General features: G+C 44.1%; 2 protein-coding genes across 2 annotated transcripts in view; one reads left to right on the forward strand and one right to left on the reverse strand.

Annotated features, from left to right (window-relative positions):
• The window catches only part of WWOX (WW domain containing oxidoreductase), a 525,798-nt gene extending 515,713 nt beyond the window's left edge, over positions 1 to 10,085 (forward strand). The window contains exon 9 of the mRNA XM_026060605.1: positions 9,882 to 10,085. Within this exon, the coding sequence (XP_025916390.1) occupies positions 9,882 to 10,070 (189 nt within the window). The 3' untranslated portion in view covers positions 10,071 to 10,085. The remainder of the gene's footprint in view (positions 1 to 9,881) is intronic.
• An 810-nt stretch (positions 10,086 to 10,895) lies between these two features.
• MAF (MAF bZIP transcription factor) overlaps positions 10,896 to 23,053 on the reverse strand; it is a 195,462-nt gene continuing 183,304 nt past the window's right edge. Inside the window, exon 4 of the mRNA XM_026059971.1 lies at positions 10,896 to 10,951. The gene's annotated coding sequence lies outside the window, so the exon portion shown is untranslated. The remainder of the gene's footprint in view (positions 10,952 to 23,053) is intronic.

Consider the following 23,053-nt stretch of genomic DNA (forward strand, 5'->3'; position numbering starts at 1 on the left):
CCGAGATTGAAGGAACCAGTCTAGTAAGAAATCTTTAATTGCTAATGAGCTTTAAAGGGTTCGAGAGAGTTGAGTTTTTGTTTTTTTTTTAACAAACCAGTTCAAGTACATGCCTTCAGATTATAAAAGTACCTGAAATTGCCTAGAATATCCGCATGCATAGCTTGTTATTATTTACATATATTTACATAGGAAAACAAGAGRAAGATCTACAGTTATTTACAGTCTACATAGGAGAAGAGAAAGGCAGCATAATTGTATTTCCTAAAATACAGTAGTGGAATAGTCAGCACATGCATATTAAGATATATTTGCATGATAGAACGCAAATGTTTTAAGACATACCTTTTTAACTCCCTATGCTAAGGTATAGCATAATAAAGGTAATTTTTTTTTTGTTTTGTTTCTAGTCTATTTGCATCAAGTGCTTTAAAACGTTCACTAACACAGCGGCGGCATTATTTACCCTGGCAATTAAAGCAACAGTACACACGATAATTTCCTACTAACTAGCAACAAGCTGCTGGTGAATGAAATATCTATTGTTTCTCATTATCCATCGACCAACATACAGGGATCTCTCCTTGTAAAGGCAGTGCCTAAGCTATCACCATTAATTATAGAAGTAATATAAATGAGACTCTACAGTATGTACTAAATGAAATATTAACAAGGCCAGTGTCTTTGAGTCTGAAAGATGCACTAACAGGGCACACTTTACAGCGGGCTATCTATGAAAATCACACATACATAATACAGGAGTGCCTGGCTTACAGCTTGAAGCCGAGACATTAGAGGCCTGTTTGCTAGATCTGTATTATTGCAAAATACATTCCCTTAATTAGTTTCTGGAAGACAGAGTTAGCAGTTAATTTCTTACCATGATATGTCCCCATCAAAACACCCTGTGGTTTTTCAATGCATTATATTACTGAAATTTGTGTGTGTGTGTGTGTGTGTGTGTGTGTGTATCAACAGATGAAAAACAGTCTTTATCTTTACAACCGAAACAAAGGAGCTTGTTAAATATTTGTCCCAAAAGGTCACTTGCTTGAAAAGCATTGTGTTGTGTGGGGTTTCTTTCACTCACATCTAAAATCGAAGTCAGTCTAAAAAATTATCTGTGCAACGAAGGAGGAATCCAATTGTCAGTATTGTGATGACATTCTTTGCAATACTGCATATGAACAAAGTCTTAATTTTGACTAGTAATAGTATTAAAAAGCTATATAAATATATACAGCATATACAGTACTGTATGTATACGTACATTTATATAAAGTATATATATAATTAAAGTTAGGTACAGCAAAAACATAAACATTTCAAGTCAGCGTAAGTTAATAACAGAAACGATTTCAACAAATTCTTTTCTATGTATGTCTAAACACCAGCAACCCCTATTCTGATGGTTTAGTTGCAGCAGCATATCTAATCTGTCTTTTTGGCAGGGTATGTTTATTGTCAACAACCTGCTTGCCCAACTCATCAAATTACCCTTGCCCATAAGAATCTGGGCTCRGCTGGCTGAATGTGTATTTCAGGATGATTTCCAATATTCTCCAAAGGCTTTCCATTTTCGACAATGGCAAGTCGTTTATRTGACTCATGTCTGTATAAATGCCCATTGCAAAATCTCAGAAGGTGAGTGGCAGAGATTTGCCAGTGTGCTCAGCTCCTGGCACTGCTGCCGTCATGCCCCGGGGGCTGTCTCCGAGGTGCTCTCTGCTTCCCGCTCCGCTGGCCGGTGTTGGCACATAGGGTAGGGGGTAAGCATGGACAGCAACATGATACAGCCAACCTGATCACACCCTTACCCCATCACACCCTGAAATGACCACTGGTAATTTTCCTCCGTGATTTTTCCCAAATCCAGAAATGAGCGGAAGTGTGCAATATCACCCCTCTGCCCCATGCTATCATGAGTGTCATAACACAGCAAGAGCAGAAAAGGGAAGCAAGGCTAAACTGGAGCAATTTGCATGCAATGTTCATAACTGCCACTTCAGTGGAGTAATGATTTCATAAAAGTGTAAATGAGGTGTAAACGGGAGTTCAGCAGGCAGGAGAAGGCAGTTCAGGAGTGATCGGTGTGGAAGTCTGGTGTGGGTAGAAAGGCCAGGGTGCGCAGTCTGCAGGACGTGCTGCCACCACCACTGAAATGCTGCTTSTGCAAGGTAAAGCCGTATGTCCTGTTAAAGTTTTTGAGGCTTAAGATGGCTCCATGTCAGGTTTAAAACACTTTTCAGAAACTGATTGTGGACTTTAATAAGATACGAGAAAGAGAGAGGAACATAGTGCTATCTGCAGGAACCAGGTCCCTTCCTGGTGCTTCCTTAAGAGCAATCAGGATGTATAGACATGGGTGTCTGGTGCTGTCTTAAACGTCCTGGGGTAGCTGAGACATCTGCAAGGGGCTGGCAGATACAGTACAGGACCTATGGGAAATCTGTGCCCTTCTGGAGGACAGCTGGAGAGCATGTGGGATATCCTAAGGCATCTCAAGTGTCATGAGACCCCTATGTTAGGCAACTGAATCCCACCCCTGGTATGCCATCTATGGCTCTTTCTCACATATGCAATGTGTAGCAGAGATGAACCCATGGAGCTCCCTTTCAGGGACTGGTTCCCTCTAAAGCATCTATTTTGGAAAAAAAATCCGCTGGTATTTTGGCTAACAGGAGTATTTCTAAGCTCAATTTCCCTGTGAGCTGGGCAAAAAGAAACAGGGCATGGGTGAGAGAGGGAAGATATTGGAATAGGGCCCAGTGTAGCAGACAGTTTCACAAGTTGAAGAATGAAGTTTATACAATAGAGAAAAATATGCATGATTTTAAAAGGTAATTACATTTTTATCAGCTATTTTTCCAGCCTGGTTCTACATCTTCTAAGCATTTTAACAATGGCTGATAATATAACACTTTATACTTACACAGTGCTTTCCAACRATAGATCTGAAAGCACTCTATAAACGTGAACTAGTCCTCACAACACCCCTGTGAGGTGGGTAAATAATAGTAACTCTCCCCATTTTACAGATGGGAAAAGTGAGGTACATGGTGTTAAGTGACCTGTCCAAGTTCACTCACTAAGTCGAAGTCGAAATGAGAAAACCAACCCAGTTCTCCTGACTTAATGTCCCAAGTTGCATTATTTTTCCTGTGGAACGACTGCAGACAATCTGTTTGACACTGGATGTTGGACGTTGGAAGTTTTCAAGCACTGTCATTGCCGTAATTGAGAACATATGGGGTGTTGCATAACACAAACGACATGGTGCGTTATCAAAATACATTTATTACAATGGACGCATTTTCTTTTGCAAAGTTAAAACCCAGAATGTAGGTTAAATATAGCTGCATATGCTGAATAGTTGAAATAATYACTAGGTCTTAATGCCTCAGCAGTTGAAAACAAATCCTCTTTCGTGAACTACTGCAGTTTCCTTACTCAAAGAATATAGCACATTTATCTTCTATAACATATGTAAAGAATACTGTAAATGTGTAAAGGTCTTAATGAATCTAAGAAAAGTTACAGCTCGAAACCAACTAGTTAATGCTTTGCAAGTAGAGAAGCTGTTAGAGTTCTGAGTCTTTGTAGTTGGGAATTAATTGAAAAGGGAATTCATCAGAAAAAAAACAGACCTTATAGATTTTGGTTTATGCGTTGTATTATCTTCTAAGAGACGCTTTGCTGGTTTAAATGTGGTGATGGGGGAGGGGGAGGTGGTTGCGAATCTCTGGTTTAGATGTGGTTCGGTGAGACCTTTGAAAAGATTGTAATTACAAAGTCAGCTCAGGTCATGTTATCTTGCTGGCACTTGGGTGGAGATGGGACCTGAAGTCAACTGAGCCTGACTTGTTTATTAGATCATATTTGGCAGCTCCAAAGTTTTATTTTTTTAGTTGCAGATATGATTACAGTTTATCATGCTCACCCAAACTTGCAAAGGCAGGTCTCAATTTCATATTTCCCTGCTGAAAAAGCAATCAGGGAATCCTATTTTCATACGGTAGAATAATACATAGATATTCTGAGTGTTACTCGCAAGGTAACAGTGCATCTGGGATCGCTCTGAGTAAGGGGACTGCAGCAAGACCTGAGCAGGTCTCGTAGTATGTCACGTGTGAGACTAAACCTTGTTCGCTGCCTTGCGCAAAAAGTAGCTATCCATCCCTCGCACCGCTGAGTTGCCCAAGTAGGAAACGGGGCAGAAGGACGCCTCACRCCGGGAAGCGGTGCCCGCGGCTCCTGCAGCTCCAGCACAGCTGATGACGGCACTGCACAGCCCTCGAGACTGACTCCCAGAAGCACCTCAGATCCTGGGAAGTCCTGGAGGCTGAATGACTTGCTGGTGAGGACGTAATGACTGAGACTTGCCAGTGTTTTCCGGAGAGGTCGCCATGCTCTGTGTCGTTAGGCCGTGCACACAGACTCGGGCTTGGTGGGAAAACACCGCCAGTTCAGCTCATCTAGAGAGGCATTTAGTATTACGAAGAAAGGAGTCGGTTTATTTTGAGACTCTGCACCCAAATCCCAGCTGGGGGTTGCTAGAAATCCCAAACAGAAGCAAATGAGTGCAATTTTATCATAGGAGAGAAGCCAGGAGACGGCTGCTGAGCTGCAATGGGGCCGAGGGCCTGGGCAGTACTGCGCRGGCACGGCAGCCGGCTGGCCTGGGATGTGTCGCCGGGCAGCTGGCCYGGAGCCGCTTTCCACCAGCATCGGTTTCAGGGAGGTAACGCGCAGCAGACCAGGTCCACCGCCACCGCAGATCCGCACAGCCTCGCTGCGGCAAGCCGACCTGTGCTGCTTYACAGCCGCTGAGGTTGCAGCTCTACCTTCAGAATCTGGTTTTGCAAATTTGGACCCGATCCTTATGGGCCTAGGCGCCCTACAATTTTGTTTGTTTTTCCAAGGAGATGTTATATTTCGTATCAAATCAGTAAATGCCCRTTGCTGAAGCTGGCTGATGAACTAAAGTGCCCTTTCTAGCAGAAYGGATGTTAGCTCTTCAGAGTGGTTTTCAGAGACACAGAGAAGGTATAGGAGACTTCTTGTATTTCATGATCTGGAGTATGCTCGTGTTACCTCATCTTCGCACGGCTGTATGAGAAGTTATTCCCCTAGGAATGCTACGTTCACAGTGCTGTTGTGTCGACCTGGTATTTTTGTGTTAGGAATGTGTTTGCGTTGTCTAATAGACCTGAGATGAATGACAAGAAAAGCCTGAAGAGCTTTAAGGAAGCACCTGCCTTTTTACGTGCCTTGAGCTGCTGCCTTGAGCCTGGATCTTGTCACAAATATTCACCTCTCTTGTCATTTTGAATTCACCTCTTTCCACTGGCACTATGCTGAACTTAAGTGCAGGCGACCAACATAACTGGCCTTTATCCTTAATTTTTAATAATAAAATAAAAACTCCTTTTCAAAGAAGCTGATTCCATCTCGCTGATAGGCAATGTTTAATGTTATTTGTATGCCCTTAGCATAGTTTAGAATGGATCTTATTCATTTGTAGTTGAAAAGTATACAGATAAGTTATGGCTTTGTTTCTATTATTTATATGCTTCATACGTAGACCTGCTTCAGAACAGGAATCTAGTTTTAGAAAATAAACATGCATTTGAAACTGGACAAATCTGAAAACTAAACATTAACTGTATAATATGTTTTCTTATCAGGAACATAAATGGTATCTTAGAATACTAACAAATGCATTACATATATTTATGAGGGTTTTACCATATACTGTATATCAGGAACCCCTTTTCTTTAACCATTAAGATATTCAATATTCATTTGTATTCAGTGCCATCAGTTACAAATTGATAGCTAGCAGTTATGAAATATATGCCTATGAACTAGTAGCTACTTAGTATTTTTATCTCAACAAAGGATTTTAGACGATGGATAATGTAGATCTTTGAGCCTCAACTRTAAATAAACAGCAACTGCTTTACAAATCCCCCTCTGCTGTAGTTTAAGATTGTATTACAAAACTGACAAATGATTTGCAAAAGAGAATGAGGAACCCTTATTACCAAGACACTCTTCAACTTAATCCAAAACAAGATTCCCGGGTAATTTTACATACACTGGCAAGATTGATGGCCTGGCGCTAGCCTAGCAGCTTTCAGATGTTTGCCCGGATCGGAAACGGCATTGAGGCATGATTAAAGATTCACTCAGGCTTCTCACAAATTCTTCATCCTGTGTATTCATCGTCCCAGCTCCCTGCCTGTGTTGCAGGTTAAGGAAGGCTGACCCCAGCTTTGGTGATTAGCACCATATACCCCGACAGGCGTACGGGGGGGAAAAAAAAAGTTTAGGTTGCCCAGAGCTTCTGTCGTTGTTTATAAGTTTAAATTGTTTGGGGTGGGGTGGGAGTTAATCACAATAGATCAGGGAAGGTKTGTGACAACTGACAAGCTCATTGTTTAAGACTTTTTTAACAAAGTTGTTAACATTAATTCTTTTATATAGTACTCTAATCTTTTTCAAATTATGTTCTGACATGGCACAAACCGCTTGGCATTGAAAGTCATTCAACAGTGATTAAAGTGCTCTTTTTATCAGTTTAAGGATGTTTCATCTCCTATCAGCAGCATGGAATTGTTTACTAATTAGACTCCCTAACATCCTGTTCTGTCTTACGCGGAGGGTATGTGAGCAGGAAAGCTGATGAGCAAAAAATTAAGACTTGTTATTAAACCGTCATAGGGCCTAACATATAAAGATGTCATTCAYACGGCTGTGTTGATAAGGGATAAACAGTATTTGCTGGGAACCTGAGCAGCTTTCTGCCTGGTTGTGCAGGGGTGGAAGTGCAGGCAATGTGAAGTTACCTGCAGCTCTGGCTCTTCCTGGAGGTTTCTGGTCTATCAGTTGTAGATGCAAAGTGGCAATTTGTCCCCTACGTACCGTCCCGTGCAGCACAGCAWGTACGTGGAAAGCTGGGAGCTTGCAGGTACCTGAGGGCCCGGCTTTGAGCAGGAGGCTGAATTACAGACCTCCCGACAGCCCTCCCTGCCAAAATTATTGCTTGGATCCTGGGACTCTGTGATAGTGGTTCCCGTGCTGTCCTTGGGCACGTCACTTAAGCAGAGAGCCTCAGTGTCTGAATGCAACTACTGCACGTTCGTCCAAGGAACTCCAGCGCTGGGATAGCTCTGAGACTCTGGCATTTACCTTCTGGTTTGTGTTTTGCCGTTGGAGGGAAGCTGCTTGGCTTGATTAGTTCCTGTCTGCCCACTATTCTGAAATATTAAAGCTTTACCCTCTGTCAACAATGGGATAAATATGGYTGCATTTCTCTTAAGTTATAAAAAAGGAACTTCTCTGTCAATGATAGAGCCATTGAACATTTTCCTCCAAACCAGCCAACAGGACTGAGACATTTAGAAAGAGGTAAAGGAGTACACCACCGAAAAGCGAATGGCACATTGCTTGCATCCAGTTCTCAGGGAAGCACTGGAGGCATCACATGATAAAGTGCTTTGGGCTTCCAGCCACATAATCTTTTATCGCTTAAAGTAAATATCCTATACTCACACAGGGAAGACTGTTCTCTTCGTTTGGAGTTTAGGTTGTGTCAACGTTCGAGGTATAAACCACTGCTGTTATACCGAGGGACATTTTTTCTGCCTGCTGAGAATTTTATTTAAAAGTCATCAGATTTGGCTCATTTGAAAAGACGAATTATTGTTTGGTTTGGATTTTAATCTACTCTGATAAACTTCCATTTTACGAATTAGCCAAATTCTATTACAGCTAGCCTGAGTTTAGCTTGGCTGGAATGATGCTTTTCAGCAATAGCTTAAGGGCTCTTGCTCTGCATTGAGCACTTTAGTTTAATTTTACCTTTCTAATAAAAGTCCACTTGAATTGCTTGCTAAACCTAATAATACTCTTCAGGGGCTTTGAATCATTCTAAACAGCTGAATGCAGTGATCATACCTGTGCTGTGGAGCTTTATAGGATAGTTCAAATRAGTATAGGAACTTTATTGGTCTCTATTAATATTATTTTTAATAGAACTCTCTTGCGTTTCCCCTATTGCCTTTAAGATACTTTCTCTTTTTAAAAAAAAGATATTGGTTTAATAAGAGGATTACTATGTACTACACTAACTTTAAAAATATTTTGGTCTGGTCATAAATATATGCCTTTCAAAATACTTAACACAGAGTTTTGGTTTTGTCCGAGGCTTTACCTTGTTATGGGAGATCATTTCTAAGCTGTGGAGTCATCATTATCAGTTTAATCCCATCTTCTGAGAAAAATGCATATCTTGCAAACAAATATGCCTTTCTTTGCAGTTGCAAAATTGAGAAGCCTCAATTAAGGAGAATTTGGCCTTTTTAGGCTGGTTGCTGCCCTTGAAAGAGGAGAATGCAAAGTAGAGGTCCTCCGGTGGCCATGCCGTTCCAGGCTGACCCTCTCGCAGCACCCTGAGTTTCCTTCGTTATGACCGGGAAAGGTCAGAAAAAATGAACTGGAGGAAAATCACCAGAGACTGAAGCCTATTCTCTTTCCCCCATTAAATTATCCTAATGTGGCAACATCTAATTTCTCTTCGTTTACTTTTTCTCTCCTACTTGGCAGCCTCTTTATTCTGATTCCTATCAGCTCATAATTAGTTGCCACAGAAAGGACTATGATGTACATAAATAATCATAAGATGCCAGATAAACTGTATCGGTTTCAAATTAGTGTTGTGCGCAGTGTCTTGCTATGCGCTCTAACCTATTATTTTTAATTACAGTTTACAAAGCAAACGAGCTTCTTGCCCTTTTTGCAGCTCTCCTGGTGTTGCGCTTCCGAGCCTGGCTGTGAAGCGCCGCGTCACCTGCTCAGGTGCTCCGGCCAGGACCCYGCGGCCTCGCTCCCCGGATTCCTGTCGCAGAAAGTCAGAGAAATCCCTTCCTCCCATTTGAACATAGGTTCACTTGGTGTTAAAAAAAAAAAAAAAAAGGAAGGAGAAAAACCTCCTGCTCCACAAAAGCCTCTAATCTACCCGCTCCATTTCTTAAAGCGCTATGAGACATGAGAAATGGTTGTTACGGAACAAAAAAAAAAGAAAACAAAAAAMCACTGGAAAGCCTTGTGTCTCTGCAAAATAAGAACTGCCCGGTGCCTGCAGCAGATAAGTGTTCTTGCAAGGTGGTGGTGACAAGCGCCACACTAAAATTGTTGATCAGAGATATATGGACAGTTTTGGCACAAATCCCAATTGCACTTTACATGATAGGTCTTAATTGGAGTGCCCAGGTTCATTTTGTACAAGAGGTTTAAAAAAACAAACAAACATTTTATGCATATCTATATGTATACATATATATATGTATATGTCAGTYGGCACTGCTTATCAAGATTAGGAAGTGGTGGTGCTCAAGGTATACAGTAAGTATTTTCTGTGCTGTAAAGGAAAACTGGGCAAGTTTTGGGTGCTGCTTTTAAATCTGACTCGGCTTTTCTGGTTTGAAATAGCAGCTGGAGGGATTCTGCTGTTCTGGTTCAGGCGGGATTCTCCCTGAAGCCGATCCAAGATTTTGTCGTAAAGATGCAGAGACCAGGGCTTTGGTTCAGGGTTTTCTTTTTTCTTTTCTTTTGCTTTAAGAGGTATCAAAAGGAAAGAAAAAAAAATCCTCAGAATTGCAAATTGCAATTGCAAATTGCAAAACGGCAAATAAGCGGCCTTTGGACRGGAAGGCAGCGTCTTTAGCAGCGTCCCCCCTCTGTTTTGGCGTTGTGGGTTAACTTGGCAGCTGCGATGCTTTTTACCGCTGCTCCTACAAGACACATGGCTTCACGGTCAGAAGTACAAGAAAAAAATATATATATTTACTGATTTTTTTTTTTTTTTTTAATTTCAGCAACAGGGAGCTGCCACCACCGTCTACTGCGCCACGGCGCCGGAGCTGGAGGGCCTGGGCGGGATGTACTTCAACAACTGCTGCCGCTGCCCGCCGTCGCGCGAGGCGCAGAGCGCCGTGGCGGCCGCGGCGCTCTGGGAGCTGAGCGAGGGGCTGCTGCGGCGGCGAGCCGGACGCCGGGGCCCCTAGCCGGCGGCTCCCGCCGGGAAGGTTCCCGCGCCCCCGGGGGCACCGCTCGGGCTGCTCCGGGAGAGCGGCGCGGCAGACGCTGCTTGGCTTGGCTTGGCTTGGCTTGGCGGGAGGGCATGTCGCCCAGCGCGGGGCTTCCTCTTTATTTTGGCAATTGCTGGCTGCTCGGCTGTGCGCGTCGATCGGGAGCTGCTGGGGCTGCGGGGCCTTTTGCCTGCGCGGATTTTGTTGGGTGTGGCAAATAGAAAGCTGACTGAGCAAGGAAAGCTGTCCTGCCCTTGGCTGCTGGCTGCAAATGCAACTGCGCTGTTGAGAAAAAGAAGGTGCGAGAAGACATCTGAACAGAAACAGTAAATTCACAGCTAATTAAATATTTCTGCTTTTTTCTTAAAAGATTATAATAAAAGATATGTTGTAAACCATTCCCTAAATACTGTAGGGTTAGGAAAGATGATGTCGTCTCCTTAAGAACACACAGGGTGTAATCAGGGGGTTTAAATGGTATTTCCATCCATTTCTCAGTTCACAGTTTTAAGGAGTTTTTTTTCTTTAAAGTTCACAGTTTCTCAGTTGTCCTGATACTGTATCCCATTCCAAATCTCTCAGTTCTTTTCTTTCAATTTAAATTTAATAAAACAACATGCTTGAATACGGTCACCTGAAGAGTGAGTTTGTCTCATTTCTGCAAATGTCTTAGTTCCAATTTTTTTTTTTTTTTAGAAAAGAAAACTTGAGGAAAAATAAAGAGCTTCTTGTTGATGCCAAGAAAACGCTGTTTTTTTCTTGTTTCTTTCTGAGTTCATTTTTTGTGTTTTGTGCTTTGTAGCTGTCTTCATGCCAGAACGTTGTCCTAAGCCATCACCAGTCCAGCATCACATTTTCTGTAGACAAAATATAAGCAAATAAATAGAAGGACACATTGTTAATGGAACATTATTTGATCCCCCCTTGTTTATGATTTCTTGTTAACAGACTGTCTTCTATAATAGTTTCATTTTGAGATGCGCAATGCATTTGATTAGCTGTTGAATAGGTATTAAAATCCAGGAATRTATTCATCAGGAAGAAGTAGCTGAAGTATCCTCCTATAAAAAAAAAACAAATCTATGTAAAGAATGATAATGTTACAGTGTAACAGCTCTATCTTGCAGTTATATATTACAATTTTTTTTTTTTGAGTTTATGGCTAGTTCTAGTTTAGTGAGAGAGATCTCCAAAGCAAGGGGGATAAACAGAGGATGAACTTGTTTCTGCTTTCTTGAATAGGAAGTTATTCAAGAAAGCACATCACCTCTTTTCAGCCTTTTGGGGGGAAAAAAATCCCAGAAGTTCTGCCCAGCCTGTGCTACCCAGACGATATCCCAGTGTAGCACCGTGTCTGGAAACTTCGGTGGCACGGGCCAAAGCGTTTGAAGGCTGAGGCGGGGATTACAGCCGAATCCCAGGGGACGCTGGCAGATTTGCTGGGAGAAAAGCTGATTCACTTCTGTCACCTGTGCAACRGCCTTCTCAAATGCGTTAGTTTTCCTTCTCAAGGCAAAGAAAGAATTACTCTCATATGACAATGCAACCAGCCCAAGCCAGCGGAGTTTTCAGCAGGACTCGACGGTGCCGGGCTCGGGGGCGGCAGCAGTTAAACTTTGCCGGTGGCCTGGGCCTTGTGGTCCATTTAGGCAAACATTAATAACCGATAATGAACACCCTGTCATTCCTTATTGCTGAAATATTGTACGCTTCTATGAGAATTCAGTACTTAAGGAGATTGCCTACCTTCCTGCAAAGGATATCTGCGAGGGGGTTTTCCTAGGTACAGGCTCACTCTTTCAGCATTTTTAAGGTCAGCATAGCTCTACATTAGTGTGAAAGTAAGCAGCCCTGTGCCTTTAAGGAATTGATCAGGTTCCTCTAGTTCCTATTTCCAGTTAATAAATATTTATTGACACTAGTGTATTACCCTATCTAGATTTTTATTATCACCATTTTCTCCACCTCAAATGAAGTGATTTTCTTTTTCTTTCTCCTTTTTTTCTGCTTCATCTCTTTCCCCCTTTCCCTTTCCCTCTTTCTTTCTTTTTCTTTCCCCTTCTTTCTTTCTTTTCTCTCCCTTTCCCTTTCCCTTCCCTTTCTTTCTTTCTCTTTCTCTTTCTTTCTCTTTCTTTCTCTTTCTCTTTCTCTTTTCTCTCTCACTCTCCTTTGTTGAGCTATCCAGCATAAAAAAGCTTTTTTCTTTTCATTTTCATTCCAAATAAAAACCAGCACAGAGCTGCAAAGCATTTGCTTCTATTGGAAACACTTGTGAAAATAATTTTTCACACACTCTCCACTTGGTTTCAGCACAGGAGAGATGTACAGGGGACAGTAAAAAGGGAAACCAATTGAAAAGAAACGGATTCCAAGCCCTCCATTTTAATATCCTAGATGTGCCCAAGTCATTGGCTTTCAAATATATTTTGGTGTAAAATTTGGCACATTTACAGTCAGTCAGATTTATTTATTTGACTGGCTTCTTACATTTTTCCGGCTGACTTACTTACCTGCAGCAATGTCTGTGTGAATTACTCCACAATGCATTGACTCCAGTGTTCATTAAAGGTAGTTAAAAGTGAGCCTGTGTCTAATATTAAAGCAAACCCCATTAACCTTAACTAGTATCATACCAGCAAAACAAAAAGAACTGAATAAAGCAAAATAGATCATGTATTTATAGTTCTTGGAAAAGATCCAGCAAACTTACATCAAGCTCCTAATAGTCCTAATAAGCACTTGCTATTCATCCCCGTAAAGAAAGGAGGTGAACGGATAAAGGAGGTGTCTGAGACCCTGCAAGAACCTYCCAGCGCTTCCTGCAGCCGAGGGCGCCGCGGCCCCTCGGATGCTTCCTCCCYGCGTGCTTGGGATGCTCTGTGACCRTGCCCCTCTGCTGTCCGCCCAAAGTCAACGTTTCCCATTGAAATGGTGAAGTTTGTCCTCGTCCACGTGGGTGAGTGAGCAAGCYTCCCTGAGAGGGGTGAAGGAGCCACCAGAAGCTCTTAGGGGAACGCAGGGGCCGTTTCAATCCATGCCACCGTCCACTGCTGCCCGTGCAGCCAAGGCCACCCATGGTCTTTATTGCCGGGGCCAGGAACTACCTGACTGCCGTGACATCTACTTGCAAAAAAGATACAAAAACTATGCCAGGTCTTAATTCTCTCTCTCTCTCTCTCTCTCTCTCTCTTTCTTTTTTTTTTTGCTTTTGTCTTTTGACATCCAGAAGACAAATCTCAGCTAGTCTCATCCCAGGTAGGTGTTTTTATTCAAGAAAGTCTCTGCAGCAACACTGCAATAATCTGACTTATATCAAGGTTGAATAACTGCTTGTCAGGTGTTAAGCTCATGACCTTTCAAGCCAAACACACTTGCACTAACCAGTTTACTACTGGAATGATCAATACCTTGTAAGTGAGAAAGTCTAGACAGATCTTATTTTGTCCTTTGGTATCACTTGTGGCTTTGGAATTGATCATTATATGTGGCTGGGGAAAAATTGCCTATACAGTTCATGTTCTGTATTTATCTTGACAGGGTTCTCCAGGATTATATTTTCATAATCTGAATGGCAGTGCAACAGCTGCTCAAGCTCTGCAAACCCTTCTTATCAGGCTAAATTTAAGCCACAGTAATTACGCTTCTCCTTATGTAGCTCTTTTTTAAACAAGCATGTACTATATGTAAAAATGTATGGGTAGGGGTGGCCGGGGGGGGCATGCTGAGAAGCTTGGAAAATTATGCTAAAATTCGACTCATTTCTTTCCATGCACAGCGCTGATGTAGGTTTGTATTCTACCCTAGCTGCAAGTCCCTGCCTGACTCGGGACGTATGGTCCCTGAGTCAGGATCCCGACCCGTGCGGGAATACGGTGCTTTATTAGCAAATCTTTTAAAGTCGAGATGCCTTGAGACCGTAGGCAGGTTAGGAAAACCAGAAAAGCCATTGTTAATAATAGTATCTTACACTTGTGTAGTGGTTTCTTCCCAAGGGATCCCAAAGATCTTTTTAGCCTTGTTTTTCTAAGCAGCCGGATTTGTGTGATCAGTCAGGCAGCCTTTCGAATCCGCGGACGGATTTCCACAGAGTTTTGTCAAGGGCTAAAGGCCGCAAAAGCACTGAAGTCCTGCACGCTTGGAGAAGACGGTGGCCGGGCCGGGCAGGCAGCGCGCAGCTCCCCCGCGCGCTCCCGCGCAGYGCGGCCGAGGCCCGAGGAACCGAGCGGGCGGCGGCGGCCGCCTCCTGCCGCAGCAGCGGCCCCAGCCACRCCGGCCCCACGTGCACCGCGTGCGTGTGCGCGAGCGTGGGGGCTTCGCCAGCCCCGTGGGCYGGTTTGGCGCGGCGGAGCGAGTCCCCGGGGAGGYGAACGGCAGGCGATGTGCAGCCGGCAGCTCGGCTCTAACCGCTCGTCTTGGCTTTGCTTAAAAGGCAGAGCAAAGCATCTTTTCCTTTTTTTTTTTTCCTTCCTCCCCCCCTCCCCTTTTTTGGAAAAGTCTGGAACGGCTAGTAGCTCGGTTTGCAGGGCTTCCAGGCAGCGCCGCGGGAGCAGGCAGCCGAGGCGCGAGGGGAAGGGGCAAGAACTGCCTAAGCTGGTCTGAAGCACTTAAAACCCAGCCATAGTGGCCTTCCCTTTCACCCAGAAGAAGCTCAGGAGGGGAAAACCAAAGACGACCGGGCCTCTCACGCGGTTTTTCCTGCGCTGCGAGCCCTTACCGGCAGACCGCGGCAGGCCAGGAGYGGGCGCAGAGGAAAGCGTCCCGCAAAGCCACCGCTGGCCTGCTCCGCAGCCGGGCCGCGCGGGGCCTGCCTCGGCGGCGATGGGCGTATCGAGCTGCGGCGCGCGGGCGCCGGGCTGCTGAAGCCCTCCGCTGCGGGACGGGCTCAGCGGGAAGACCGAGGAGCACCTCGGAGAGAAGGCACCTGCGTCTCTCCTGCTGCTTTTAACGGCGCTACGGGGGCTGTTTGCTAKCTGGCTTCTCCGGGCTGCGCGTTTCTGGCTGTCCCCCGCCCCGGCTGCTCGTGCCGAGGCCTCGCCGACGGGCGTTTCGTGAGTTAGCGCCACGCTTTAAAAGAGAAGATTGCTCTGGCAGAGAGCAGCGCAGCTGTAAAAGTGTCAAGGTGTTATGGATGTCCTGGTGATGGAGCCCAGTTGTTATCCGCCGGGCAGCGCGGGAGGGGAGCTAATGATGTGCAGYGTGTAAACCGCTCGCTGCTCTAATCCATCTGTGTGGAGAGGAGTGGAAAAGAGGGGCGAAATCCTGGGAAAATGACTTGGACAGCTGGAGATAAAGTGCGTGCTGATGGAGTCATCCAGAGGTAGCTGTCAACATGAGCTGTGTTTGCGTACAATGCAAGCAACGCGCGGCGATTCCTTGCGGTGTTTTTTTATGGGGTGTGTGGTGGTGGTGGGGGGGGTTTGTGCGGTCCTGTCTGTGCACAGCCCTTAATTACAGCCCAGCCTCTCTTACCAACCGGGCTCCCTTTCCAAGGGAGGAATGTGATTTTAATCAACTCGTGGCTGGGCAGTGGAGGGAAGTGCTACAAACAGACCAAAGCAAGACATACAGATCCCTTCAGAGGACCAGAATTAAATGAGAAGCAGTCTTTTTATTAATTCTGCTGTGTTTTATAGACCTTTTATATGGAACATTACCCATACAACTTCACTATCTAATTAAAAGGGGCTCTTATCAATTTGCTGGGCAGTTGCTTATAAAAAAAAAAAAAAAAAAAGAGAGAGAGAGAGAGAGAGAGAGGAAGAAATAATATATATTTTTTGAATCCCAGAAAATCATCTGCTTTGAAGGGGTACTTCTCCTGATGAGCCTATTTTGGATGGCCTGAAATGAAGTGCTGTAAGAAACCAAGCAGAAGGGAAGAGAGGGGAAAGGAAAAGAAGGCTCCTGGACCCCTTGCACCTCCATAAAAGCTYTACTTTACGTGGCGGGCTGGATTTTACAAGAGCGGGGTCTGCCGGGAGCTGTCTGCCGAGCACATGTCGAGCAGCGATTGAACACAAGCCTTTTAGCATTTTGACTTAAATCCAGCRTGAACGTCTGGGCGACCTGCTGGCCGGGGCTGGGTCCCCAGTGGCCGGCAGTGAGYGGCTTGGTCGTGGGGCTGCAGACAYGYGGCTCATTGCCCCGCGTCCCCCCAAGGCTTGGTGTCTCGCTGTCCATCTCCCCCCCAGCACCGCCAGGAACGGGACGGGAGCCGGCCCGGAGCCCGCCTCCGGGGTGCAAGCAGACCGGAGGGCTTTTCYTCCCCGCAAGGCTGCTCCGCGAATCTTCGCCAGCAGCAGAAATTCATGCACTGCAGAGGTGCGAAAGCAAAAGGGAGGYGGGAACAGCTGCATTGGAATTAAGCGCTGTTTTTAATATGACGCCTGTCAGGCTCACTGCTAAAAACACGGAGAAAGGCTCACTTCAGGCGCAATAACATAGCAGCAAGGTTAGTTCCAGTGCGGCGAGGGCCACCAGCAGCCGYGATCAGGAGCCGTTCACCTGCCAGCGAAGCCGTTCCGCAGCCGAAGGTGCCGGGACGACCCTCCCCACCAGCACATCCCTCTCCCGGAGACAGACGCTCCGTGTTTCGGCCGTCGCGGGGGCGAGCGTTTCGGCCGCGGGGTGGCTGCCCGCCCCTGGGGCTTCCACCCTGACCACAGAATTAATTTCGCTTATGCCTGCGGCCAGATCGCGAAGCGCCAGCTCTGGAGACATGAGCGAAATTAATTTATTAAAAAGCAATAGCTTGATAATGCGTGTGATGATAGAATAAATGAATCTGTTCAATATCTTATAAAACAGTTGGCAATCACATAATAGAGCATTCATTGTCAATTTAGTAGCTTGTCTCATTATACTCTGCAAATAGTAGTAAAATGGTGTATTATTCATGAACCAACATGCTTTAATTACTTTTAGTGCACATTTATTTTTCAAATGTAATATGAGTTAGATTCATCTGTAACTGTAACCCAGCTTATGAATCTTGAAGCAGTACCACAAACTGGAAGAGAAATTTCCTGAGCACAATAATCCGTTTCTGGGAAGTTTGTAATGTTTCTACGTGCTAGGAAAGCACATCCTAAAATGCCACCTTCGGATATCAGCCTGAAGTTGGATTATAGCTGATAATATTTTAGTAAATACGATACTGCTATTCGACAATTCCGTTGGATATAATTTCATGTTTCATCATTTGCTAGGGATTTTTTTTCCTGCCATAAAGCAAATCCCTAAGCCTAATATAGTTTATTTGTTGGCTTTACAAAGAGACATCATCTTGTTACCACTCCCTCCCTTCTTGGCTCCCCACACACACACTTTTCACTGGCTTAATTTGCTATGAAGGTCTCACATACATACTCCCAAGGTCAGTGAAAGTCCACTGCTCATTTCAATTAAAATGTTTGCAAGGATTTATAAGTAATAAACTGATCTCGCCTATAATAACAGGTTTCCTAAAGTCAGTCTTGCCAGTACTAAGCATAATGTTGCAGCACATTGTTGATATTTCTATGTGCGTGGGAAAAAAAAAAAAAAAGAGCACTGTAAAATAAGATGACTTAAAAATGCAATTAAAGTGTAAATCTTTACACCCATTAACATTTAGGGTCCATTAGATTACTTTGTCTTTTACAATATTAAATGCTAAGATGTTTTGCTTTTGTTCTATAACAGTATATTCTAGTTCTATTTATAATACAAATGTAATTTAGCTCCCAATAAATCTTGGGTTTAATTGGTTATTAAGTATGTGCTACCACGTCATAAATTTCAGGCACAGGATTGCTTTTTTCCCTTCTTCCCGTTCATCTCTATGGCTTTGTATTGCRGGGTCAGACACGGGGGGTTAGCAGGGGGCCGCTCACCCTCATAAATATTTAGCCCAAGAGCTGGGCCGGGGGTGCTGTCGCGGGAGAGCTGGAGCCCCGGGAGAAACTCCGGGCTYGTTCCCGCGCAAAGGTGCTCAGTGCTACCTCCTGGCTTGAAAGGTGGCCAAACCGTGGCGGCACGATTAGGACTCTTTTCGTCAGGCCTCAGTAAGCACAATTTAGGCTAGTTTTTATTGGTCACCGAGGATGAGTTTCTAAGGTTTTTAGACTCAGGAACTGGGGTAATAGCATTGCGAGGGCATGGCCCAGTTTCCTTTGTAATCCTGCTTTCAGGTCCCAGGAGTAACCTGGAGCCATGACTGTTTAATCCTTAATTCCTGCCACAATTAACATCTCATAGTCAGGAGGACTTCCTTGAGGTTTGAAAGGAAATCTGTCCCCAGCTGGGTCAGCCCTAGCTGGTCTCTTTACTAAATGGGCTGAGATCCTTCCCGGCTCGAGCCGAAGGCAGTAACACCTCATTTAATGGGGCAATAGAGCAGAGAATCTGTTAGCGGCGCCAGCCCGGTGCAGCGAGAAGCAGCATCCTCGCAATTAGAGCCGGCGAGGATGCAAGCACACACGCTCATAAGCTACTAATGAACTATTTGAGCAGTTCTACAGGTATTTATATAAGGCTGAGACAGCCTCCTCAGCTAAAGGACTGCCATGCGTTCCCAAGGAACCTGAGACAGAAATTTTATGTAAATAAAGAAATAAATTTAAAGAAATTTAAGAAATTTAAAATAAGTTAAAGAGTCCATTACACGAGCTTTGTATTTCATGGTGTGAATTGCATATGGCGCACTTGAATTGGACAGACTTTAACAAATACAGAAAACAGCTACCTTGGTTCGTCTTTAAAATACATAAAATGGATTGAATAACCCACCCAYGATGATCAATTGAACTGCACTTCATGCAGCTTTTATTGGCAAATTGGTCAGTCAGTCATCCAAATATTTGTTTTAGTCCTGTGAACAAGTAAAAATTACAAAAAAATAAAAAGAAATCGTTTTTTTTCAGCACCAGCCCGAGTCTTTGCCTCAGTGGTTGTATTGGCTGATTAATCCATATGTTTACTGCACTTTGAATGAAATACAATAGTTCTGCCTGAATAACCTGATTAGTCTTAATTTCCTAATTTTTGTATTAGTCCCCTGGTTTTTGAACCCTTTGGCAATTCAAAGTACTCAAATATTTTCACAATTGCAGAGCAATTGTTCACATGGATAGAGCGATTCCTGAACATGAACATCTTTTGTACAGATACATATTTGCAGATTTTCTCTCTCTCTCTCTCTCTCTCTCTCTCTCTGTATGTCTACATATCTATATATATACACGTGCAAATATACATATACATACATACATATATACACACACACCACACATATTCATATGCATGCACACACAGTAATATATGATTTTCTTTAAAATGCGTTTTTGGTATTTTTTTCCCCAATACCTGCATTTTGAATCACCTGGAATCTGAGAATTGCTGAATCACTTAGAACATAATTCTGGACTTGACCCTTACATTGCCTGAAAGCTGCTCTGGCTCCTTATGGCTATTTCTACAGTTTTACTACCTTCTTCTATGCCCCATCAGCATTATGAGCTCTGTCCCAAGCCACTCTTTATCATCTTCTTCTTTAGGTGAGGGAAGAAGCAAAATGAAGAAATGTGTCAGTTCTTCATCCTGTGTCTCTAATTTCTCACCAACATTTTTACTGGAGTCCTGCTTGGTTGATTATGTATTTTATACAGTAGATTTAGTGAAGAATTTTACCTTGTTCCATCACATATGCTTTTCAGTTTGACATGCTATATATATTTCTCATGGTTAACAAGTCTAAGTGTTTCTTTCTGTAGTTTTTCAAAGAGTCCTGAATATTTAAGCTAAGGAACCTAAAAATTAATGCGATAGTAACAAGAAGAAGCTGTTATTCCAAATTCAGGCTGAGCAGAGCTCAGGTCAAATGCTCACTGCTGAATCTGTTCCAGTTTGCTTTGAAGCATCAGTTATGTGTATGGACTTGCCAGTAACATGCAGTAAAAATGGATTTCCTAAATAACTCCTAAAATAACCCAGTCATAGTTAAATCCGCAGCCACTGCTGACTTTCTGTACTCATGTCTGTGACCACTGCAAAATTTATTTGCAAACCACTGCCTTAAAGTATCTGCTTTACTTATATCATTGCACATTGTCACGGCTTATTAAGATACCAGATACAGACAGAAACTCATATAGAGCACTAACCATTAGGAAAACTAATGCTTCAGGTTTTGTTGACTGCCCTAAGTTAAGAGTCAGTGACTTTGGATTTCCAAATTTTGGAAGTCTGAATGTGTCTGCAATAGGCCACAGCTGAAACAAACACACAAAAAAGCTCCATAATGCTGGAAACTGCTTCAGTTGCTTTAAAATTTTCACTGAACTCCTAAGAATATCTCCCAGTCCTCCTTAAAATTCGTTCTTGGCTCCTGGTCTCTGTTAACATATTTGATATACTTTCCCGGCCGACCCTGGATGCGTCTGGAGGTCGGTGTTCCAGCGTTCCTGGCTATCTTTATTGTCCCTAACTCACTTTTGCGCCAAGCCTCTTCCCCTGCGCCAACAAAAATATTTCTGCTCCTTCCCTCCTCCTCAGCACGCTGGACCAGCGTGCCGCAGATGGACAGCCGGTGCGGCAGGGAGCGGGACCCTGGGCTTCCGCCCGGGCGACCACGGCCTGGATGCCTATGGGAACGTGATTGCAGAGCAGGATGAGCAGAGGAGCGKCAGAGGAAAGGAGAGCCTCTTACAGCTGGTCGGGACAAGGCTTTGCCATGAGGCTGAGTGAAAGAACCACGCGGGCAAACGTTTCTTCTGGAAAACCCTCTTGCCCAGCCGGGTGAGTTTTCTTGGGCGACTTTTGGGCTTGCGCTGTGCAGCAGCACGTGCCGACGAGGGGATCCGCTGAGCCTCAGCACTGCCCAGCGCCTCTCCTGCTCTTCTGCTGTCGCTGCCTCTGACGCGGGCGCCTAGGTCTAAAGCCGAGCATGCGGCATCAGGGAACCCCTCGTATTCACTGATCTTCCYGACCACATCCACCCGTCTCTCTAACTCTGCTCTCTGATTTTTCGGGTAGTAGAAGGGTCCCTCTGCATAACCACATAATCATCTCCCCTCGGCGCCTGGGCACGGCGCCTTGCTCCTCCTCGCTTGCCCTCTCGCTCCGGAACGGGGACAGGGATAAAATTGCTGCCGTCCTCTTTCGGTCTCGCAAGGCGCCCTAGGCGCTGCTGCATCAAACGCTCTTGGCCTCCGACCCGGCGAAGACCAGTGAACAATATTCCTTTGCGTTCCTGTTACCTGCCCCCACCAATCCAACACACCCAGCAGCCAGAGGGAAGATTCTGGCCTTGGCAAAATCCACCCAAAACCGACTCGAAAAGCCCAGGGTATCTCCACACATGCAACCGATGGCAAGTTAAGACTCCGGGGGGATGCCAGGTATCGTGGTCTTGATCGCAGCTCAGCTACCCATGGAAGAACCCTGTAATTGCTCTGGGATTACAGGCTAATTATTATATAATTGTATACAGTTATTTATTGATATAAGAGGTCAAATTTAGAGCAATGCCATAAATTCACAAATCAGGAGCTTTATTTTAAAATCTTTGACTGCGTGGCCTCTGATCTTTGAACTGTTTGGTAACTTCAAGCATCATTACCCCGTAATGTGCCAGAATATGCAATTAGTATGAGCACAATTACATATGGTGCGGTATTTGTAAAATGTTTGATACAACTGGTCTGCAAATTTGTATGCTCTGAATAAAAACGAAAGCCGGGTTTAATTATTGATTTAAAAGAAATGCTTTTAATATTCTAATACTGATGCAGCTAAACATCAAACAGCGTAAATATAACATGAAACTATACTGCCATTAGGCTAAAATGTGATGCTATCCATCCATCTTCTCTTTCTCCATTGCACCTACCCGAATAGCATGCAAGCGATGTGATTTATTTAGTTAGTTTATTTAGAATTAAATAATAAATAAAAAGACTCCTCTCCACGGCTCTAGAAACCCTAACGCGCCATTAATACCGCGCTGCAGTGCCAGGCACGTTAGCGCACGCCTTTCAGCGGGAATGCCACCAACCAGGCGCCGATGGAAATGCCTTGCTGCACTGCCATGCCGCTGCCCTGGCGCGGGCTGGGCACAGCCCCCAGCCCTCTTTGACGTCTCGCACTGAATTCTGTGTATCCCAGAAAGTGGATACCTTTATTTTTAATCTATCTGTCTGTCTGCCTCTCTAGCTATAAAATTGTCATTTTCTTTTCTTTTCTTTTTTTTTTTTTGCGAGGGTATTTTACTGCTGTTTGTCACAGCCAACAACATAACTGAATGGATAACTTCTTCTCAAGCGAAATGAAATGGAAATAGCATCTGTCTACAAAAATCAATTTAGAAACTACCTAGACATTTTTGGGCTCAGATAACGGGTATTGCTAAAACCCTTAGAGTGTAAAAAGAAGAAGAAATATCTGGATGTTAGCTATCATCCATCAATCAGAAAAACTCAGAGCCAGATGCACGAGCCAAAGTGAACTTCAGATTGAAGTGGACGGGAGACAGGCTACGTCGTCTGATGTACTTGGGTTACTTCATTATTAATCTCTTTGCTTCCATTTATTTTAATGCTTATAGCCAAGAAAGTCTCATTTGTGAAGACCACTTTTTTTTTTTTTTTTAAACAAGTACTTTATGTCACATTTTAAACTCACTGTTTTCTGTTACGGCTGCAGGTGGAGGCACATGTCGGCTTTCCACGGCTTCCCATCGAGCACGTTGAAGCCACCAAAGCGAGTGGATGAACAAATGAGCAGCCCTAGCTCCAGAAATTTCTAATTTCCTCACTTGCATCATCAAATCAGTCTATGCTGTTCCCCTCCTCCCCCCCAAAAATACAGCTCCAACAGCTGAGTGGATTTTCCTAAATGAGATATACCTAATTAGGTAGTCATAGACTTGCTGATCAGGCAGATTTTCTGCCCTTTGTTTATTACCCAGCATATGTATCCTA

This window comes from Apteryx rowi, unplaced genomic scaffold (assembly GCF_003343035.1).
Source record: "Apteryx rowi isolate R43461 unplaced genomic scaffold, aptRow1 scaffold_1, whole genome shotgun sequence".
In the NCBI taxonomy this organism is placed as follows: Eukaryota; Metazoa; Chordata; class Aves; order Apterygiformes; family Apterygidae; genus Apteryx; species Apteryx rowi.